Below are 22,679 nucleotides of genomic sequence, written 5' to 3' on the forward strand. Positions count from 1 at the left end.
CTGATGAGGCATCAGTTATTGCACTGATGAGGTATCAGTTATTGCACTGATGAGGTATCAGTTATTGTACTGATGAGGTATCAGTTATTGTACTGATGAGGTATCAGTTATTGTACTGATGAGGTATCAGTTATTGTACTGATGAGGTATCAGTTATTGTACTGATGAGGTATCAGTTATTGCACTGATGAGGTATCAGTTATTGCACTGATGAGGTATCAGTTATTGCACTGATGAGGTATCAGTTATTGTACTGATGAGGTATCAGTTATTGTACTGATGAGGTATCAGTTATTGCACTGATGAGGTATCAGTTATTGCACTGATGAGGTATCAGTTATTGTACTGATGAGGTATCAGTTATTGTACTGATGAGGTATCAGTTATTGTACTGATGAGGTATCAGTTATTGTACTGATGAGGTATCAGTTATTACACTGATGAGGTATCAGTTATTACACTGATGAGGTATCAGTTATTACACTGATGAGGTATCAGTTATTGCACTGATGAGGCATCAGTTATTGTACTGATGAGGTATCAGTTATTGCACTGATGAGGTATCAGTTATTGTACTGATGAGGTATCAGTTATTGTACTGATGAGGTATCAGTTATTGTACTGATGAGGTATCAGTTATTGTACTGATGAGGTATCAGTTATTGTACTGATGAGGTATCAGTTATTGCACTGATGAGGTATCAGTTATTGCACTGATGAGGTATCAGTTATTGTACTGATGAGGTATCAGTTATTGCACTGATGAGGTATCAGTTATTGCACTGATGAGGTATCAGTTATTGTACTGATGAGGTATCAGTTATTGTACTGATGAGGTATCAGTTATTGCACTGATGAGGTATCAGTTATTGCACTGATGAGGTATCAGTTATTGCACTGATGAGGTATCAGTTATTGTACTGATGAGGTATCAGTTATTGCACTGATGAGGTATCAGTTATTGTACTGATGAGGTATCAGTTATTGTACTGATGAGGTATCAGTTATTGTACTGATGAGGTATCAGTTATTGCACATAAGTAGGAGGATGCGTGTCTAAAATGGGGGAAGAGAAAAGTGCAGCAGTAAACAGTACAACAGGGGTGGGCAATTAATTTTCATATGGGGCCACATGAGAAACACTGACGGTTGTTAAGGGCCGGACCAGTACACTTAAAAGCTCTGCTCAATATATATCTCACTAAAAACAATAAATGAAACAATACAATGATATAATGAAAATGTGGAACACAGAACACAACTATTTAATGAAAGATTTTGTTTTTTCATTCAAACTATGATTGCTGCCTACTGAGTTGTAGATATTTACTATCATAAAGACATACTTAAAATGTGAAACTGATTTTCCAAGTGCTTTAATTACTTTTCAGCAGTCACTGTTTTTACAAATGAAGTAAGTAAGCCATCACTCAGAATTTATTCTACAACAATATGACCATCAGCTGGCAGAGATTTGAAACTTGCCTTATCATGTCAGTTTTTGTTCATCATGAACGCTATGAGGTGTTGCCAGTTTTTCTAAATCTACATTAAGATGACTGTGAAGCATAAAGAAAGACAACAGCTCCCCACTACACTTAGAGCAATGTTCAATATATCTCAATAAAAACAGTAAATTACACAATACAATGATGTACAATGCCCAAGTCTTGAATCTCTGCTCTCAGATCCCAAACTCGTTTAAGCATCTTGTCCAGGCTGATCCATCTGACAGCTGTCTGGTAACCAAGGTTACCATGTTCACTATCATCTCCTCCACAAAGACAACAAACTGTCTGTAATTCAATGCTCTTGCCCTGATGAAGTTAACTACTTTAGCTACAACATCAGTCACGTGGTTGATTTTTTGCACTGACTTACACAGAACTTCCTGATGTATAATACAATGCAAAAATATCAGTTTCTGTTCTGGGTTTATTTCAGTCACTTTATCTTGCATCCGTTTCAAAAGTCCAACATTTTTCCCTGTCAAATTTGGACAGCCATCAGTTGTAACACCAACCAAATTCTCCCATTTTAGTCCCAGCTTGTTCATGCATGTATTTACCTCAGTGAACCGTCGTGGTTCCTTCATTTGCTGCACAGCTGCCAGCTCCTCCGTCATCTCAAAGGTTTTTGTTAGTCCACATACAAAGATGAGTAACTGGGCTGTGTCACGGACATCACAGCTCTCGTCCAGAGCCAAGGAGAAAACGTCAAAATCGTTCACTTTGTTGTGCAGCTGAAGCTCCAGATCTTCGGCGATGCTCTCCGCCCGCCTCGTTACGGTTCGCCTCCAAAGGGCCACATTAACGAACGCTCCTTTCTTCTCAGGGCATATAAACGCTGCAGAGTCCACCAGACATTCTTTTATAAACTCTCCATCAGAGAATGGCTTAGTGTTTTTGGCGATTTTGTAGGATATTAGAAAACTCGTCTTGACTGCTGCATCCCTTGATGTGAGCTTTGGTAAAACAAAGTCATTGCTGCTTTAGCAGTTTAGCTAGCAAACCTTCAGATATCCTCCCCGCTCTGCATCAGTCAAATGTTTGTACTTCTCCGCCATGTTTGGTCTCGTAATGTCGATTCAGATTATAATCCTTGAACACCGCTATCTGTTCACCAGAAACTAGCCCACAGCTTTACCTCTGACTTCAGTGAAGCAATACCTGGAAGTCCACGCTTTGTTAAAAACTCTGCATTCGGAATCAATCTTTATTTTTTTGCCGTTAGCTGACATCTTCCCGGGCTGAAGCTAACAAACAAACCAATCAGTGCATAAACCTTATGCTAAGTACGGAAAGCACGCGCGAAAAAACGTTAACTTAGCAGACCTTTCAAAATAAAAGCAGTGCGGGCGTATTGCTTGCATGTATTGTGATGATACATATTTGCGTTGACTTTTAATATTTTCCACTGACCTCATAGGGGCCAGTCAGGGCCACATCCGGCGGGCCGGATGTGGCCCGCGGGCCGTAGGATGCCCAGGTCTGCAGTACATGGTGGAGTTTATAGTGCGGCATTGTACGATCTAACAGATGCTGGAATAAACCACCTGTGGAAACGTTCCTTCTTACATTCAGGGTGAACCAGTCTGTTGCTGAAGAAGCTTCTTAAGGAGTTCACAGTCTGATACAGAGGCTGGGAGGAGTTTCTGATGATAGAAGACAGTTTATCCAGAGCCCTCATCTCTCCCACCACCTCCATGGAGTCCAGGGATCAGCCACAGACTGAGCTGCTCTTTTTATCAGTCTGTTTAGTCTGTTCTTATCACGCTCAGAGCATCCCCCTCCCCAGCACACCACTGCATAGAAGACCATGGATGCCACCACAGTGTCATAAAAGGTCCTCAGCAGTGTCCTGCTCACACCAAATGATGGGAGTCTCCTCAGCAGGTATAGACGACACTGACCCTTCTTATACAGAGAGTCAGTGTTATCTGTCCAGTCCAGTTTGTTATTTAGGTGAACATCCAGGTACTTGTAGGTCCTCACTCTCTCAATGTCAAGTCCCTGGATGTTCAGCGCTGGAGTGTATGAGGGTTTCCTGTGGAAATCAATCACCATCTCCTTTGTCTTGCTGGCGTTCATTTGGAGGTGGTTCTGCTGACACCAGTAGACAAAGTCCATGATGACTTTCCTGTACTCACAGTCATTCCCCTCTGACACGCATCCTATGATGGCAGCGTCATCAGAGAACTTCTGGAGATGACAACTGTCTGTGGAGTAGCAGAAGTCTGATGTATAGAAATTAAAAGAAGAAAAAACAAAAGCTTATTATTACAGAGATCAAAAATAAAAGAAAGAACATCATTAAAAATATTTTACAAGTTTATTTTAGTCATTTTTATCCTGTTTTTGCATGTATTTAGTTTTTTATAAATTAAGATAAGAAGCATATAAATTGGTTCTTATTGCAAAAATAAATCAGTTTTTCTTTTGTGTAGAGCATTTCATTTCACATTTCAGAAGTGTATAAAAAAACTGATTGATTTATCTAAGCTGGAAAATGAAAATTTATTAATCATACTTTATTTATATAAAACTTTTCACACAAATGAAACAAAATGTTTAACAGATGAAAGGAATAAAAAATACAATTAAATTTTCATGAGAAACTAAAAGAAGAAACTTTAAATACAAAAGCTTCTCATTACTAGGGCTGGACCCGAATACCCTTTGAGGTCTATATCTGAGGTTTTAGGTGGAATATTCCTTTAAACCAACCTCAATTTCATGTTTTGATCATTATCAAGTGAGAAACCTCAATCCAGACTCCTTATAATGATGTTTGACATTTATGCTGCTGTTATTTGTTTAGTCCAGACTAAATGACAGAAATCCACAACTGTAATTTTATTTCAGGACTCGGTTATTAAATGTCAAAACAATCCATGTGACTCTAAAACTCTAAGATTAAACTCTCCACAAGGATCCAAAATAAGTTGGACTTCTTCATGAGAGCTTTAATTATTCTTCATCTACTTCCTGAAAAGTTTGGTCAATAAAAAAGACAAAAACTAATATTTTCAGCTGAACTAAAGACAGACTTTGTGCTTTTTCTGCTCACATGTTGTGTTGTTGTAAACTTCCTCTTTCAAATAAATATCCTCCTACACAGCAAATTCAAAAGTGTTAAAATTCCAGTGTTAGTGTTGTTAGTTAAAAATACAGTGTCAGTTCAACACTTGTTTAGTTTAATTCAACTACCTGAGAGTTAGTCCCTCAAAAGAGTTGGTGATAATACACAGAGGTACATTTAAACAACTCTGTAAAGTGTTGATTTTAAAATCAACACTTAATAGAGTAACTCCCAGCATTCCAACGTATCTGTGACGTGTTTGCCTAAAGAGCGGCTGCAGCGGAACACAGCTGTCTTTTCCCTTGTACTAATGAGGATCTTTGTGCGCTTAAATGAATGTCGGCACGTTTAATTAATAACACTTCTATGCAATAGTATTTTATTTGTGACAACAATAGGTGTCGCTGAAACCTGTCTGCAGCTAACATCGCGGCAAGGTAAGTTAGCATGATTGTTGTATGCTATTTGTCGCTTTTGCACACAAGTGTCGATAAATATACAAACATATGTGTAACCTACATGAATAGACATTTGTTTAGCATGCTACATTTGCACAGCTGCACATTTTGTAAGGGGTCAGAGTTTCCTAAAGTGATGTAACACGTGCATGGCGGGTTAACCAAATATTTCCCAGAAAAAAATCTTAAGGCCACTTGTCATTTCGACAATCAAATCCATGTCAAGTTGGTGAGGAGTACAATTAGCTTTGATCTAGTCTTGTCGAATGGTTGTTGGCATTACATGGACCGGGGGTAGGGGTTCGGTTGAGCTGCTGCTGCTTGCCCGAGACAGCTGCTGCAGACTTCCTGCTGTATCCTTCCACCGGAGGAACACCTCCACACACTGGGCCACCACACCAGCCACGCCAAGCCTTGCTTCGTTTAAAACATTTTAAGATTAAAAAACGCTAACTTTTCAAGCTAACGTTACCGCAGCCACACATGCTGGTGAGTACCACTTACGTAGCTGTGTATCTTAACGTCGCTGCCACGTTTATGTCTCAGGGCGACGTTATTTTGCTAAGCTAACGGAGCATAGTTGATAGTGTACCACTGTTTACGGGTAAGTGTGGGTGTTTTTAGCAGAATAACTAGCGAGCCGTCATTCTAGCAAGCAGGCCAAGCTTCAGTAGCACGTCACTGTGCTGGTGGCTCCCATCGTCCAGGTAGCAAGTAATGCTAAAACTTAAAACGAATACTCAGAGTCTAGTAAAGCTAGGCAAAATGTTCCTGCCTCTACACATCCATGGTGATCATAGTGTAAATGATGGCACAGTGTGGATGTCTTTTGTCCTTTTTTCTTCATAGTGCATCATGTTGGTTAAGGTGCGATTTGGTGAAACACAGAAGTATGTCAAAGTGGCTGAGACTGAAGATGGCTATGATGATTTCAACACATTTCTTCAAAAAGGTTGGCATCACTTTTCATACAGCCCACGTTTGTGGCTACATGTTATAACACCTATTGAATTTATGTGGTATTTGAATATTTTGTTAATGATAGCCATGTCCTGCCAAAAACAAGCGTAGAAAATGCCAGGTAATGTTCTTATTGTATTTTTTCTATTGCTCTAAATCTAATATTGTTATCAGTTATTCAAAAGCTAGATCTTCCACTTGAGACTGAGCTGCACCTGACAGATGAATCAGGGACAGAAGTTGATGCAGATGTGTTTGAGGAGCTCTTGCAGGCAGGGAACCTCACTGTTGGGGTGGCATTGGAAAAGTCAACAGGTGAGACTCAACCTTGTTAGGGAAGGAGTATAATGAATATTGTGGAGAACACATGATTTTTTTTTCATTTTGTGTTTACATTTGGTAAAAAATTGTTTACAGTTGTACTTCAGCATGATCTTTCATATACTTCGCTGGAGTCACCCATGTCAGACAACTCATCTGGGTCAGTGTCAGGAGTGTCCTCGCTAGCATCCTCTGATTCATCAGATGCAACAGTGATTGTTCATACAAACGGAGGGAGGAGAACCCATGCTGAACGGGAATCAGCAAAAGAGGTGTGTTGCTTTTGTAACAAATTCTATTAGTTATCAGATATCAGACACAAAGATGTTGTGTAGTTAAACTGATGGTGATGGATAATTCTAACTATTATTCTTTATCTTTTAGATGGTGAGAAATGCTCTGAAGGCTAAACCAGGTGGACAGTTTATTTTGGATGAATATGACAAAATGAAAACATTGACAGATAGCACAAGGAGAAAGTTGGTAAACCTTCTTGTGGCCAGCATGGTTGAAATTCATGGATAAGTTTCATATTCATAATGTTCTTTACTTAATATAGAAATTATTTTTAAAACAAGCATACTCATTGTAAGGGATTACATATCAGTAAAGCAATGTTTTAAGGCTAAAACATTATACAAAAACTAAATTTGAGGGACTGCTACTAACTGAAGCAAGAAAAAGCAAAATTTGTATCTTTTAAACACTGAATTGTTGTAGCAATGCCATGTTTATCTTTCAGGAGGAGCCCACCCATCTCTGTTCGAAGTACATGTGCTCTAGGCATCATCTCTCTATTTCCCAGCCTCAGAGATCTATAGTCGGACAAGGGATATGTAAGTTTATAAATTAAAAACTTGTATGTCAATTTATGGACCAGTAATATGTTTGGAATTTATGTAACAATCTATTGTTTTAATGTTACAGGAACACTTCTATGACCCAGAGAGTGGATCTGGCTACTTGGCCTGGAGGATAAAGACTGTTCAGGGCAACACTGCAGCTCAGCCCCAGAGATGCTCCACAAGCACAACCTATCAAGATAGTCCAAAGAGAAAGAGGGATGTTCTCTGCACTGATAAGCAGCTGCTTGGTGAGCACTGTCATGAAGCAATATCCTTTTTGAAACATTCAACTGATGAATCAGCCATCAAAGAGCGAATGAGGGCCACATTTCAGTACCGCCAAACACTGGTTCAAGATCAGCAGTGCTCTTCGACAGTCTTTGACATCTTCCCACGATTCCTCGACATCACTGGCTTGGTAAGAAAGACAACTTCTTTTGTAAGTGAATTGTTACTCAAAGTATATGCTTAAGGTGCATGAGTATACAGTGTGTGTTATCCTGTAGATTGAACAAGACTTCACCATGATGTTTGGAGAGGAAGTGTCGGGCAGATTTTTGGCAAAATGGCCTACCTTTTTCAAGCCTAGAATCCTGGCAGACTGCAAAAAACTGACTTCTAATGAGCACATTGAAGAACTCATGTCATTGCAGCATGACTCAGGTGGGTCTGGTTAGCTTGGCTCATTCTTCTCTTTGAAATGTCTCAATTATTTATGATGTGAATGAGTCTAATATTTCTCCTATTTTTCCCCTAGGCTGGGACAGTGATCTGTCCAGCATTCTTCTGTTGGTTCACCTGCTTCCTCCCACCCCCAAAGGCCACAAGAAGAGTGCTAAAATCAGCCCATGCCAGGCTGTTGACCATGTTGTGAGATATTTGCAGGTATGCAAATAGTAGTGTTGCAGTTATTCTGATGATCCTACTTCTTGGGTTGAAGCACTTTTTATATTTGCTTAGGTAGACATTTGAACTTAACAACGGCATATTTTCTCATAATTCTTTATGTTTTGTTCAAGATGGGAGCCAGTGTTGAAACCTTCCTTGCTGGTGTGGAGCCGGGCCAGCCCTTCCTCCTTGGTGTTGGTGAAAAGAAGAGCAGCATCCAAAGATACTATGTCATCATTGATCACAAGGCCATCCCTTGCAAGGCACAGACATCCCTTGCAGCTTTCGATGAGCTCTTCAAAGCACACTTCATCTTTAGTGTCAGTTACCATGAATCCCTCTACAACTTCTATATGTTCATCCAAACCACAGTTTTTAACATTGACATCGGAAAGGCCAAGGAAACTCCCAGAGTCAAGGAACTAAGAGCAAGATTTTTTCATGATGCGTGAGGGGATAAATATCCATGGATGCAAATATTTTTCTTTGTTATGTCTGTAAGGCATGCCACAAAAGTTCTGCACTGCTTTGTCAGCATTTAAGACTTCACCATGGTCTATATCCTGGAAAGACATTACGCTTAAAATGTGGACAGCCGGGATGTTCTTCTTTGTTTTGCACTTATTCAGGTTTCAAGAAGCATCTTGTTCATTTCCACAGAGATGTTGCTGTGACTAATACTGCTGACAATGTGGACACTCAGAATGAAGTTGATGAGCCCTCAACTTCACAGACAGTCAACAAAGCCTCTCCAACAACTACCCAGCTCTCTGTTGACAATGATCATGTGTTAAACATGTGTGCTTTTGTTGTAGCACAGTTGCAAGCATCTGGTGTTGCTGAGAGCACAGTCCAAGCAATGGTGGGATCCATGGAGGACCTTGTAAATTACATTAATAGACAAGCAAGAGAGGCAGTTCTCAGCTGTTCTTCAGAAATTCAAGGTACGGATTTGGAAAAGAAGGTGGAAAAGTGCTTTGATCAACTAGGAAATCCTTTCTCATCCTTGAACACAAGAGTAAAACGTCAGAAGTTCTTTGAGGACAAATGGGAAATTGTTGAGCCTGTCGAATATGTTCTTGGGGTGCGATTTGATGTTCGCAGAGATCAAACAACTGGCGTTTCCTGTCAGGTCCCTGTAACAGATAAATTTGTGTACACACCCATCCTGGGAACTCTTAAGTCAATGTTCAAGAACACTGAATTATGTGAAAGTTTCTTCCAAGCCAAACATCACGAAGAAGGCATTTATAAAGACATATGTGATGGTTCATACTTCAAGAGTAACATTTTGTTTTCTCAGAAAAAGCATGCTCTACAGATTCAACTTTATTTTGACGAGTTTGAGACAGCAAATCCCTTAGGTTCAAAGAAAGGTATTCACAAACTCGGTTGTATTTACTTTATATTGAGGAACCTGCCCCCAAAATATAATTCTGTGTTGATGAATATACATGTTGTGGCACTCTTTCACTCACAAGATCTGAAGACTTATGGGTTCGATGAGATCCTAAAGCCTCTTGTTGACGATCTTAAAATACTTGAAACACAAGGAATTGAGGTGCCTTTCTCAGACTCACCATTGCTTGGTTCTGTTATACAAGTAACGGGTGACAACCTAGGTTTACATGGACTGTTCAGTTTTGTTGAGTCCTTCAGTGCTACATATTTCTGTAGATTTTGTTTGACAAGTAAGGATGAGTCACAGTCTGTCTTTACTGAAGATGACCCTGGCATAATTTTTCGTACAAAGGAAATCCATGCAGAACACTGTGCAGCTCTACATGAAAATCCTATGTTGAGTTCCACATTTGGTGTCAAAAAGACATGCTTGCTCAATACATTGCATTTTTTCCACACCTCTGACAACTATGCAGTTGACATAATGCACGATTTACTTGAAGGTGTAGTACAGTACGAACTCAAACTTGTCTTTCAGTACCTTGTAAACCAGAAGTATCTGTCTTTGGAATCATTGTCACAGAGGATCCAAACTTTCAACTATGGTTATATTGAGAGAAAAAATAGACCAAGTGGGTTGAAAATGGATGAGGCTAGCAAGGATCTTGGATTAAATGCAATTCAGTCATGGTGTCTTGTAAGAAATACTCCTCTTATTTTTGGTGATGTATTGGAAAGAAATAACTGTTACTGGAATCTGCTCCTCCTCTTGATTCAGATTGTGAATATAGTTTTTTCACCCATTGTAACTAACGGTATGACAAACTATTTGAAGCACTTGATTAAGGACCACCATAAGCTATTTAAATGTTTGTTTTCACAAAAAAGATTGTTTCCAAAGCATCATTTCATGCTACATTATCCACGTTGTATTCGAAAAATAGGTCCACTCCTTCATGTATGGTGCATGAGGTTTGAGGCCAAACACAACTTTTTTAAAAGATCAGTGAAAAATTTCAAAAATATCACAAAATCATTGGTGAAACAACACCAGAGTCAGTTACCTTACCACTGGGAGAATTTTAATTTTCAGAGATTTGAGTTTGGTCCAGTGAAAAACGAAACCATTGATCACCTCGAGGGAGGTGAGGTTTTAAGTTCTGTTTTTGATGTTAATTTATATTGTGAAGTGTCAACCACGAATTGGGTGAAGAACTATGGAACAGAATATCAGATTGGTATGTTTATTTGTACTGGAACAAAAATGGAAATACCTATTTTCAGAAAGATCACCAACATCATTGTGCATGATGGGCAAGCTTTCCTTTTGACTTGCAGAGTGGACACTCTTTATTTTGATGATCATTTCAATGCATACTGTGTTGATGAGAGAGCAGATTCATTTTCTGTTTTCCCAGTTAAGGAACTGATATATCACAGACCCTATGACAAACAGTTTTCTAATGAGATGTGTGAAAAAATATACATTGTGCCACATTGTCATATTTTGTGACCTGTGTTGTATTGCAAAGCAGTGCTGTTTTTATGTGGTGTGCTTGTTTGAAATACAAGCTGATTCAAACTGCAACTTGTGTTGTTTTCTTTGTAAAGTCAAGTGACATGCATTGTTTTGGGAGTAAAATTGGGGGTTATTATTTGATTCCCAGTAGTACTTTTAAACTAAATAATAAAAGATGTTTATTTAGATTAGAATTTTATAACACTTTCCATAGAGTTAATATAGTTTAAACCTTATTCAGTGTTAAAAACTACACTAATAGTGTTGACTTTTAACACTACACACTAGTGTAGTGTAAATTCAACACTGATGTGTGTTAAATTTCAACTACTGAGAGTGTTGTTCCAACTCTGTCACAGTGTAAACTGTTGAACACTTTCAAAAGTGTTGTTTTAACTCGATCTAGAGTGGACCAATATAAACACTTTAGAAGTGTTGAGATTAACTCTGTAGGAGTTGAATTAACACTTCCAAATTTGCTGTGTAACCCCCTGGAAACCAGCGTTTGTCCTGTTTTTGTGTTGCTCCTCTGCGACCCTAGACAGCCGGGTCCTAATGTTTTTAGAGCAACACACCATACTATGATGTTTTTACAATGATGGTTCTACTATGGAACCAGTTTGACATGTTCAGGTGTTCTTTGTGTGAAAACTCAGAGATTTCAGGGATCAGAAGGTGGTTTTCAACTTTCTTTGTTAACTTTCTGCTTCAACTTTAAACTAAATTTCCTTCACTAACCCAGCCCTCTGGACTTCCAGGAAGCTGTGTTCCTATTGGCTGTCCAGGTAGCTGCTTGGTGTTATCAGGAACACCTGAGCAGGTCAGTGTCTTCCTGCTTTATTTAGCTGCAGACAAACATTTCCTCTGTTTCTCTTCACCACTGAACCGGGTTTGGTTCCGTTGCTTTAGTTTGTTCTTTAGGCGTTGGCTTGCAGCTTCCAGCAGTAAAATCGTCTTTAATGTGTTTCTTGGTGTGTTTTAGGGCTTTGTACTGGATAGTTGTCTTGGTAAATGTGGTTCTTTAGCCACAGTCAGCACATGGTGCTAATGTGTGCAGTGATTAGTGGATTTGGTCCAGCTGAGTTGTGTCTTTATCTTGGCTATAGTGAGTCTTTAGAGGTTTCTGGTCAGACACATTCTGTATTCTTGTTGGTGAACCAGTGTTGGTTGTCCAGAAGGTAAGAGTTCCTGTCCTGATTCTCTGTTCTCAGAGGTTCTCTGGTAGGCTGCAGGAGACTTTAGTGTTTGGGTTGTGCTAGTTTGGTTTTTGTATGGATTCATTTGGACGACTATCTTGAGGCCCCTCCATGTGGTTTAGTGAGGTTTTCTGGAACAGTTCTACAAAGCAACCTGCAGCAGAAGAGACTTTGAGAGTTTTTAGGAAGTTCTGGAGACCAGACTTTAGAGCAGCAGAAACATTTGTCAGCAGTTTGAGCAGGAGAAGGTGAGCTTCAGAGTAGAAATGAGAAGGAAACCTTCTTGACCCGTGTGGTGAGGTCCTGTACCAAGAGTTTGAGCAGGTTGTGAAGAGTCTGTAGTTCTTTGGTCTGAAAGCACAAGAAGAGTCAACTCATTAAAGGAGAAAACAGGAGATATTGTTGGTTCTTCTGTCGCTCTGCAGTTTCCAGTTTCCTTAGACTGAATATCAAGTTTATATGTTAAATGATTTCCCATGTGAGCCCAAGAAGACTTCAATAAACTCCCTCCATCCCCTGGACACAACATATTTTATTACCATGTTAAATCTTTTTTCTTTAAAATGTGTTTCTGAGTTTTAATCATAGTTTTAGCGTAGTTTTTTTCTTTTTGCTTGTTTAGTTTTGTCATCTGTGTGAAAGTTGCTAAACAAATAAAGTTGAATTGATAAAGTGAATAATTGACTAACTCATGATTGTGACAACAGAAGTATTTTTATTGTGATTTAAGGGTTTGTTTCATTTTAAAGGTTGGGGTTAAAATCTTGACAGAAAAAAAGATTAAAGAAATAAACTACATTAAAAAAACCAATTAAATCAAAGGAAAAACATTTAATACAATAAAACTTTTAAGAAGCAAATTAAACATTAAATACAATTAAATTATATTAAACAGACAAAATATTTAATGAGATAATTAAACAGAATATACAAAACATGTAATTATGAAATTAAACAAAATTATTTAAACAAATATTAAATATTAAAGATGACATATTGTAGATAATTAAACATTTAAAAAAATACAATTAAACAAGAATATTAAACATTTAAAAAATACAAAACATTTAATTAGATTAAACCTTTAAAAAGACAAAACAGTTAATTAAAAAATTAAATGTTTAATTAGAAAATTAAATCTTGAAGACAATAAAACTTTAAATAGGAATAAAACAGAAAATACAATGAAGCATTTAAAAAGAAAATTAAACATTAAACGGTGGTAAAACATTTAAAAAAAACTTTAAAGATTTAGTTGAAAAATTAAACATTGGGAAAGAAAAAGAAGTTTTTCAAACAAGCCGATCAAACATTTGAAAAAACAACAAACATTAAAAAAGACAAAACATTTGGAATTCAGACATTAGTTTTGCTCTTTTCTCACCTTTTATTATTTTCTAAACATTTAAGAAGAATCAAACTAAAGACAAAACATTTGAAAGGACACCAGTTAAACTTTAGAAGATCGAATTAAACAGAAGAGACAATAAAACAATCAAAAAGAGCAAAAACAGATAAAGGTATTAAAATGTTTTCTAGTCTGAAATGAAAACATCAAGGTGTTTCTTCAAACATTTCCTCTTTCTATGTTCTTCGTTTGATTGTGGACAGATTTACTAAGAACTCATTTCAGAAAACTGATTTCCAGATAAAGTCTACTAGTAGTTGAAGGCATTGATCAAACTAATGTTACCTTCTGATCTCCACAATCTTTACTGTTCAGTGAAGAGAATCAAAGTTTGTTGAGTATTTCTAAAAAACCCACAGGTGAAGGTCTGAGAAGAACTCAGATGGATGATCTAAATGTGAAATCAAGACTCATGGTCACAAGTTTTAAGGCTTCTGTTAACCAGAAAGTTCAAACTAACAGAGAAGTACTGAGAAACTTTTAAAATTTCAGTCCTCAGACTGTCTGAAGGTTCAAACTAACAGAGAAGTACTGAGAAACTTTCAAAACTTCAGTCCTCACACTGTCTGAAGGTTCAAACTAACAGAGAAGTACTGAGAAACTTTTAAAACTTCAGTCCTCAGACTGTCTGAAGGTTCAAACTAACAGAGAACTACTCAAGAACTTTTAGAATTTCAGTCCTCAGACTGTCTGAAGGTTCAAACTAACAGAGAACTACTGTGGGACTTAGAAAATTTCAGCCCTCAGACTGTGTGAAAGCTCAGGTCCTGAGGACTCGGGAGGTGTGGAGGCTTTGGAAAGTCTTGGAACTGAGGGTTCCACCCTCCAGAACAAAGGCTGAAGCCCAACCTCCTGAGAAAAACGGTCGAGTTGGGATACGAGTTTAAAAAAAACTCGTAAACGACAAAAAATAGATGATAAATGCGCAAAAAAAAGAAGAATTAGTATCTGAGCGAATAGCTCAGGGGGATAAGAAGATGGACTACCAAGTGGAAGGTCGCAGGTTCAAGACCCGCCACTGGCAGTTTTCTTTCTTTGTCTTTGTCAGGATATTGAGAAAATTTAAGAAGTGTCTGGTCTTGAACCAGCGACCTGCAGCTCCATAGGTAAATCCTTAACTCACTGAGCTACAGATCAGATACAAAGAACTAAATTCGTCGTCCCTTTGACATCGTAGTTGCTGAAGTGACCACATGGGTGGAGCCAAGGCGGAGTCTGGGTGGAGTCAGGGCGGAGAGTAGGCGGGGAGGTGGGTTGCGGCCTCCCCCCTCTACTCCCCCACCTCCCCCCACCACCCACCACACCTTCCCCCGCCCAACGAATTCTTCCAGTCTCCACGAGTTCTTCGAGTCTCCACGGGTTTTCCCCAGTTTCTGGAGTTTCCACCAGGTCGGAGGCAGAACAAGTTGTCATGAAGAGGTGTTGAAGTCAGCCAGGATGGACTGACTTTTTACAGCGACTAGAAGGAAGACCACTAGAAGAGCAGGTCTTTAACCACCATCCATAAAATCCATGGAGTCGTTCTAGAGAAATGAAGGGACGTCAACTTTTATCAGCCTCCATCCAGATGTTCAACTTCATATCTTTACTTGGACATTTTTAGCACCACAAACCTTTAGTATCACACTTTATGATCATTTATTAGGACTTTCATGGAATTCACCAGCAGATTTACTTTTTGTTGACAAACTTTATTCTTGTCGTCGTGGGACTGCAGTATTTAAAAATCTTCATTCTATTTGACCTCATGTTTATTAGTTTTAGTGGAGAAAGTTCTTTTAATTGTCCATTAGTCTCTTAAAAACCAAATAATAAATTGGATTAGTCAAGAGGTTTAAATTTCTTACTTTGTCATATTTTAAATATGACAAAAAAATCTAAAAATAAAGCATCTTGAGACAATTTGACCTGTAACTGGCGTTATATAAATAAAATTGAATTAAAATTTTATGTATCTTGTAATATTGGAGTAATTCAGCCATATATGTTGGAAAACATATTTTATTTCTCCATTAATCTGTTGATTTTTTTCTCCACTAATTAATTTCTTGTTTTGCTTTATAAAATGTCAAACCCAAATATATATTCAGTTTACTGTCATAAAAACCAAAAAGATTTACATTCATGATGCAGGAATCAGCCAGTTTTTCACTTTTTATCTTAGTTTAGTCAGAAAGATAGTTGATAATGTGTGAATTGTTGCAGCTTGTGAGCCATAAAAGGTTTTAATCTTTGGGGCCGAGTGTCAAAAAACATTTAGAAACCAACATCAACAAAACACTCAACAAAGATTTGAACATCATTAAAGGGAAATCCAACTTTTGCATGACAATGTCTAATAAAAGGACATTTATTTCCAACGGAAATGTGTGATATTCATCCTCTGGAGCTTTCTCTTTACATCGTCTTCCACCTGGACTGCTTTGGTCGGGAGCATGTGCAACAAACATTTGAAAAACTGCACTTTAACATCAATGAATGACACTGAAGTTTAATCTCTACATAAATGAGACTGAGTCTGGATGTGCTGCTCTGTCATTAACTCCTAAGTTTAGGGAAAGTTCAAACAAAAGAGGACAGTTCAGATCAGACTTGAGAATGAGCTTATTTTGAACAAACATCTCAGACTTTCTGAGCTTCAGCACCTCTAGCAAGATATTTTAACAACAAGCAACTCAAGAGATCCAGAAGTTGGAGAGAGTTAGCTTTAGCTGAGCCAAAGAACATGTGGGACGCTAACCTAGCAAACATTTCAGACTTTTCTCTGTGAATTCTGAGAAATAATTTCCTATTTAATGACAGAGCTACACATCTTAACTCAGTCTCATTAAAACAGACTCTAATTCAGTGTCATCCATCCATATTAAAGTGCAGTTACCCAAAATGTTTGTTCCATGAGCTCCAACAAAACCTGTCCAGGTAGAAGGCCACTTTGACAAACAGGAAGTAGAAGATTCCAAGCAGATTTATAGAAGGGGGAACTGGACTGTACTAAGTGTGGTGCAGTATAGAGGGGTGTTTTGTGGGTTTTTAAGGCTGGTAATGATTATTAGTGAGACATTTGGAGTAGATATTCATTTGCAGTAAATGAAAGTATTTAAAATCTTGGAGTTAAACTTAGAAGAACACAAACTAACAGAAAACTTTGTTGATACGTTTTTGTTTTGTTTACAGATGTTAAGTTAAAGGAGTTTTATTTGTGACGTATAACCAATCAAATCACTCCAGAAGACAGAGCGACCACAGGTAGATAAAGGTTCAGAGCCAAAGTAGCGCCATTTTTAAATTTATTTATTACCGTAAATCAGTAAAAAATAAAATACTGCTAATCAGTAAATCAGTCAGCCCACAATTACTACAATTCTACAGTGGATGTGTCTTCTACAGTATATGATGTATACACTATGTTTGTTTCTTCCTCTGTTGTTTTCTGGATTGTACTCAGCTGCATGCCTTCGTCCACCAGGCCTCCGTTGACTCGTCCCGCCTGCCGTCTCTGGAGCTGAAGCTGGATTGGAACAGACCAAAGTACAGTCCAATCACGATGCCAGCTGCCTCTCAAAAGGCTCCTTCATCTGGCAGGTGGCAGCACTTCTTCTGAGGGGAAGCTGAGCTGGTCCAGCAGAACTTTGGAGATGTGTTCCAGTGGTTGGTGGATGTGTGGGGAGATAGAGAGGGACCTTTGAATTGTTCACAAAGGAAAACAGGGAACCCATTGGTAGTTTTAGTTTAGGCTGCTACTGTGGTGTGTTTTTGGGTTTTAAGAGGTGAACAGGAAGAGTTTTTTTCATATTATCTTTTACTTTGTTCCTGGCTGGAATGCCCATCAATGTCAACGTGAAGTTCACTTTTAGTTCTGTTGATTTATTTTTATTTTACTAACACCCATTTGCTTTTAACCCCCTCACATGTTGTGTTGTTGTAAACTTACTCTTTCAAATAAATACTTGTCTAACCCTCTGGAAACCAGCGTTTGGACTGTTTTTGTGTTGCTCCTCACCTACTTCAGACAGCCGGGACATAACAACGTTTTGTGGACTAAAGGCTAAACTATGACGTTTTTAAAGCGACGTGCTAAACTATAGGCTTTTTAATTGACATATTACTATAACTTTTTTGTTTTAGTTTGTTTTTTAGCAACATATAAGAATTTGAACAGTTTTAAAAATTACTATACTTTAACTTGTGCAATGAAATATTATTCTATGGCATTTTTAGATGACATATTATACTCTGATGTTTTCTTGAATAACATTATTTTGACAATATGCTGCACTATGACATTTTTTGAACCACATATCATACATGATAATTTTAGGCAACATCCCATCATTTTGCGCTTTTTGAACCACATAATCAATGGATTTATTTGCTGACATGCTGTACTATGAACTACAGGCCATACTATGTTATCCTTGAGTAAAGTATACTATACGTTGACATTTTCTGAACTACATCCTATACTATGGCGTTATACACAGAGCGCTTTGGTTACATGTTGATTTATAATCTAGATTTTTTCCTGTATTGTTTTTTGATGGGATTATCACAGACCTGACTGTGAACACTGTTGACACCCACCTGAGGGAGACGCTGTCTAAGATCTCAAGGCTGCTTGGTCGTGGTCTTTCTGGTCCTGCTCCAGAACGCCTTCATCAACTACGTCTTCTATTGAAGAGGCCCTCAGATGCTGCAATCTCTGACCTTCAGGAGGAACTGCTACTTTCACTCTGTAACGAGACGGTGGTTATTTTAAAGACTCAGCTCCTGGAGGCTTTGAGTGAAAGTTTAACATCCATCAAAACAGAACTACAGACAGTTAAATCTGAGCTGTGGGTCAGTATTTCAAACATCAAGTCCAACCCGGCTGCCCTAAAGCACGCTGTGGGTGAAACGGAAACTTCACTCTCCACATCAGCGACGACATCATCACACTCCAAAGCAGAGCATCTGTCTGCTGAACTTTTAAAAGTGGACAATAAATGTGAAGAATGTGAGCAGCAGCAGCAGCCTGTGAGCAGCGGAACAGATGTGATCAGAAAGAAGTCCATCCATCCATCCATCCATTATCTATACACCGCTTAATCCTCACTAGGGTCATGGGGGGGCTGGAGTCTATCCCAGCTGACTCAGGTGAAGGCAGGGGACACCCTAGACAGGTCACCAGTCTGTCACAGGGCTACATACAGAGACAAACAATCACTCTCACATTCACACCTACGGGCAATTTAGAATAATCCATTAACCTCAACATATTTTTGGACTGTGGGAGGAAGCCGGAGTACCCGGAGAAAACCCACGCATGCACAGGGAGAACATGCAAACTCCATGCAGAAAGATCCCGGGAAAGCCGGGACGCGAACCAGGGATCTTCTCGCTGCAAGGCGAAAGTGCTAACCACTACTCCACTGTGCAGCCCTCAGAAAGAAGTCATTTTCTTTTTTCTTTTCTTTCTGGTTGACTTGATGCTGTCAGATGCAGATGTTGGAGCTGATTCTGATCTTTCAGGATAAAAAGCTGCTTTTCCTTCACAGACTTTTCAGGAAATTATTCTCTCAGGTTTTCTCTGCTATTTATATTTTTATTATCTGTGATTATTTCATTATTTCATTATTGTAAAATAAAGTTTGAGGCATTAAGACTCATTTAGTTATTTTATTCCTGAAATCTTTGACGTAGCAGAACTAAACTTCCATTTTCCTTCTTGTACTTCTGATACTAGAACTAAACGTATCTTCAACACGGATCATCTGGTTTTAATGAATCAGCAGCAACATCACAACAACAAATGAGACAATTTTCAACAAATTCATGAAACTGATGTCATTAAAACTATCAGAGTCTGTTTTAGTGTCAGATTATAGCTGATTACTGACAACTAGAACATTAACGTTACTGTTTTAATCACATTTAAGTTTCCTGAACGTTACATTAACATCAACCAGCCACAGTTTTATGAACTTAATGAACCACATTACAGGAACACAACACACTTCAGCCGCTGACAGGAAACAACATAAACATCGTTAGCTTGATGCTACATTTAGCTGCTAATCAGGACTGCTCAGCTAGCTCGGTTAGCATTGCTAATTCACATTAAAGCTAATATTCACTGGATGCTAACTCTCTTCTCTGGTCAACACACAGAAATAAACTCCACCAACTCCTGGGGTTCACTGCTCACATTATATCTGACTCTGAAGTTGAACATAAAGTTCAGTAAAACCAGGCACCGATCAGTAAATTATCATTTATTACCGACCAGCTGTTGGAGTCCTTCAGTGTCTGTTGGTCCAATCAGCCGAAGGACTGAATTACTGAAGTGAAAACTGATTAAAACAAGACAACGGACAGTAAAACTGTCTGTGGAAAATGTGCTGCTGCTCCACCGATAAATACCAACAAACTAAAACAAACTTGGTGGAAGTGTTGCTTTTAGTGATTGTTTATTAAATAGCAAATATGAGGCTTTTATTTTTCTGGAAGTAAAAGGAAACGTTGCTTATCTGTAGTTTTGCTAACTTAACTTTAGCTGCATTTTCTACATGTTCTGACTGATAGATCATTTTTTTATATTAAAATAGCTGCACTTCCTTTGTATATTTGGTCGTTTCTTATGTTGCTGCTGTTTCATTGCAATTATATTTTAATAATATCACTTTAAATACAGATAATTGAAAAGAAAAAACTGGCTCTGAAATACTCAATGAACTGATATGTCACCTAGTGTTAAACTGAAAAAGAATTCTTAATAATATAAAATGTAACTGACTGAGCTGTATTAATTAAATCCAGATATTTCAAATTCAAAGAAACACAACATTGACTGAAAGATTTCAGTCAATTAAACCTTAAATTCATTTACCTAAGAAAACCATCCATTAAATGTCTTACTTTAAAATTACCTCCAATTTTTTAAAAACAAAGGTGCAAAGGAAAAGTTTAATACACTACAGTAACACAACACACTCCAGCTGTTTACATGACACTCAACACAAACATCATTAGCTTAATGCTACGTTAGCTTAATGCTACGTTAGCTTAATGCTACGTTAGCTTTACTCAGACTACGACTGAGCAGCTAGCTCATATAGCATCGCTAACATTAAAGCTAATATTTACTGGATGCTAACTTTCTTCTCTGGTCAACACAGACAGAAACAAACTCCACCAACATCTGGACTGCATGGCACACATTATATCTGACACTAAAGCTGCATATAAAGTGCATTAAAAGCGGCACCGATACGAAAATAAACATTAACTTACCGAACTATCAGAGTCCTTTCAGTGTCTGCTGGTAGAATCAGCTGAAGGTAGAAAACTGGTTAAAACAAGCCAACGGGCAGGAAAACTGTCTGTGGAAAATGTTCTGCTGCTCCACCGATACATAAACCAACAGTTATTATATCAGAGTTAATCCAAACGAGGAGAGCAGAGTCTCTGCTGCCTCCTCCATAGGACCTGTCAATCATTCCAGACCAGACTGTCAATCAAGTAGTCCCGCCCCCTGGCTTCGTAAAACTTTAACGCTCTATAAAAAAATCAATATTGATTTATTTTAAGATCTGCCACCTGATCTCTCATTCTGACCATGAAAACTAACGAAAAAAATCATATCCAGTCTATGTACCGTACTCTGTTTGGCTCCACCCTTGCTGATGACCACTTCCGGTCTCAGAAAATGAAAAAACGGATCTTTTTTCGTTTCTCTCTCTTACTGATTTTACTTTTTGTTATTCTAAATATAAAATGAAAATCAAAGCATTTTTAAAATATCGTATATCCTTTTTTGATGATGAAAAGGAAAAACGCCTTGTATTTCAATTTTAATTTTTGTATTTTAAAACAAAAATCAAATAACCACTCGTTTTTTGTTTTTCAATACCCGTTTCAGAACGGAAAATCCAACTGCCAAAATATACATGGACCGAAGAGAAATAAACAAATAAAATCCATCAAATCAGTTCTTGAAAACCATCAATGCTCTGTTCGACCTTTAAAAGTGACTGAAAGTGATTTATTGATCATCAGAACAGCTGAAACCCAATCATTCCATCACTGCAGCTCTATTCTGATGTGAGTCTGTTTGCTGTGAAAACTTTTAAATACTCCACGAAACCCTTTTTTCTGCTGAGAGAAATCAGAGCTTCATGTTCTTCTCAGCTGTAACCTCCAGATGCAGGTTATTTTCCAGGTTTTCCTCCAGCGAGCAGCAGATTTTCTGACACCGTCCAACATCTCCTGGAGCTTCTGTCGCCTCGTCTTCTCCAGGTCTGATGGAAGCTTCAGGATGTTGTGACAGCAGAGACTCTGAGATGTCGGAGATGGATCAGAGAGGCTTCAGACTCCAACAGCTGGCTGTCAAACAACGTCTCACAAGCTGAACATCTGACTGACATCTTCTGGAAGACACCGGCTGATTACAGAGATTTATTACCGGGATTTAGAACCGGGTTTTATTACCGGGTTTTATTATAGGCGTAACAGGCCACATTAAATATACCTGGCTATACTTTCGACAATTGGTTGATCTTCAATGGACTCAGGAACTAAAGAAGACGTTAAAAAACAGTGAAATGTGGATCAGAAGCTGCAGTAGTTTCTTTTGAGGCACAGTGGAGATGTTGAAATGTTGAAGATGTTGAAGATCTTGAAGGTGTCGAAGGTGTTCAAGATGCCGAAGGTGTTGAAGATGTTGTTCAAGGTTTCAGAGGCGTCATTGTCCTCGACTCTATCTATGATGAACCTTGGGGGTTTCTGGACTGCCGAACGGTGACAGCTCCACCAAGTTTTCTTTGTCGGTCGAGTTGTTGAGTCAATTCTGAGCGAATTTCCTTGTCAAAGTGTACCCAGGTATACTCTGGCCTGGGCCACTTCATACCCCGGAGGTTGAAATAGAACAGAATATACCCTTCCAGGCTAAAATTCATCCCATTTAATATGAAATTATATCAATCAAATGAAACATTTTAGGGAAAATATACTATAAGCTATTATCCCGATGTTTATTTATGGAGCACAGATGAAGCCTATATTAATTTAAGCTCAATACTGGGGTAATATAAATAGATATTCTACTGAAATCCAGGACTGTTTGCC

The 22,679-nt window shown here is 38.2% G+C and overlaps 1 protein-coding gene and 1 long non-coding RNA gene across 8 annotated transcripts; one reads left to right on the plus strand and one right to left on the minus strand.

The window, feature by feature from the left end:
• Positions 1-4,607: 4,607 nt before the first annotated feature.
• Positions 4,608-11,042, plus strand: LOC111571121 (uncharacterized). 7 transcript variants are annotated; one of them, XM_035949960.2, is made up of 9 exons: positions 4,608-5,991; positions 6,174-6,314; positions 6,417-6,592; positions 6,705-6,735; positions 7,063-7,156; positions 7,248-7,583; positions 7,672-7,828; positions 7,923-8,050; positions 8,185-11,042. In XM_035949960.2, the coding sequence occupies exon 9, from the start codon at positions 8,520-8,522 to the stop codon at positions 10,965-10,967; it is 2,448 nt and encodes an 815-aa protein (XP_035805853.1). In that variant the 5' UTR covers positions 4,608-5,991; positions 6,174-6,314; positions 6,417-6,592; positions 6,705-6,735; positions 7,063-7,156; positions 7,248-7,583; positions 7,672-7,828; positions 7,923-8,050; positions 8,185-8,519; the 3' UTR covers positions 10,968-11,042. The 7 variants fall into 7 exon arrangements, with proteins under 7 accessions (XP_035805853.1, XP_054872837.1, XP_054872839.1 ...); XM_055016862.1 differs by having other exon boundaries at positions 6,417-6,735; XM_055016864.1 differs by lacking the exon at positions 6,705-6,735.
• A 5,809-nt stretch (positions 11,043-16,851) lies between these two features.
• Positions 16,852-21,024, minus strand: LOC129350317 (uncharacterized). Its single transcript, XR_008603681.1, has 3 exons — positions 20,847-21,024; positions 18,159-18,307; positions 16,852-17,257 (listed from the first exon to the last, which is right to left on the minus strand). It is a non-coding gene; the product is annotated as an uncharacterized LOC129350317 (long non-coding RNA).
• Positions 21,025-22,679: the final 1,655 nt, after the last annotated feature.

The sequence above is a fragment of the Amphiprion ocellaris genome, chromosome 13 (genome assembly GCF_022539595.1).
Source record: "Amphiprion ocellaris isolate individual 3 ecotype Okinawa chromosome 13, ASM2253959v1, whole genome shotgun sequence".
Lineage (NCBI taxonomy): Eukaryota > Metazoa > Chordata > Actinopteri > Pomacentridae > Amphiprion > Amphiprion ocellaris.

Excerpts from the sequence above, each read along its gene's own strand:
- LOC111571121 (XM_055016862.1), top strand. The coding sequence starts at position 8,520 with ATGGATGCAAATATTTTTCTTTGTTATGTCTGTAAGGCATGCCACAAA.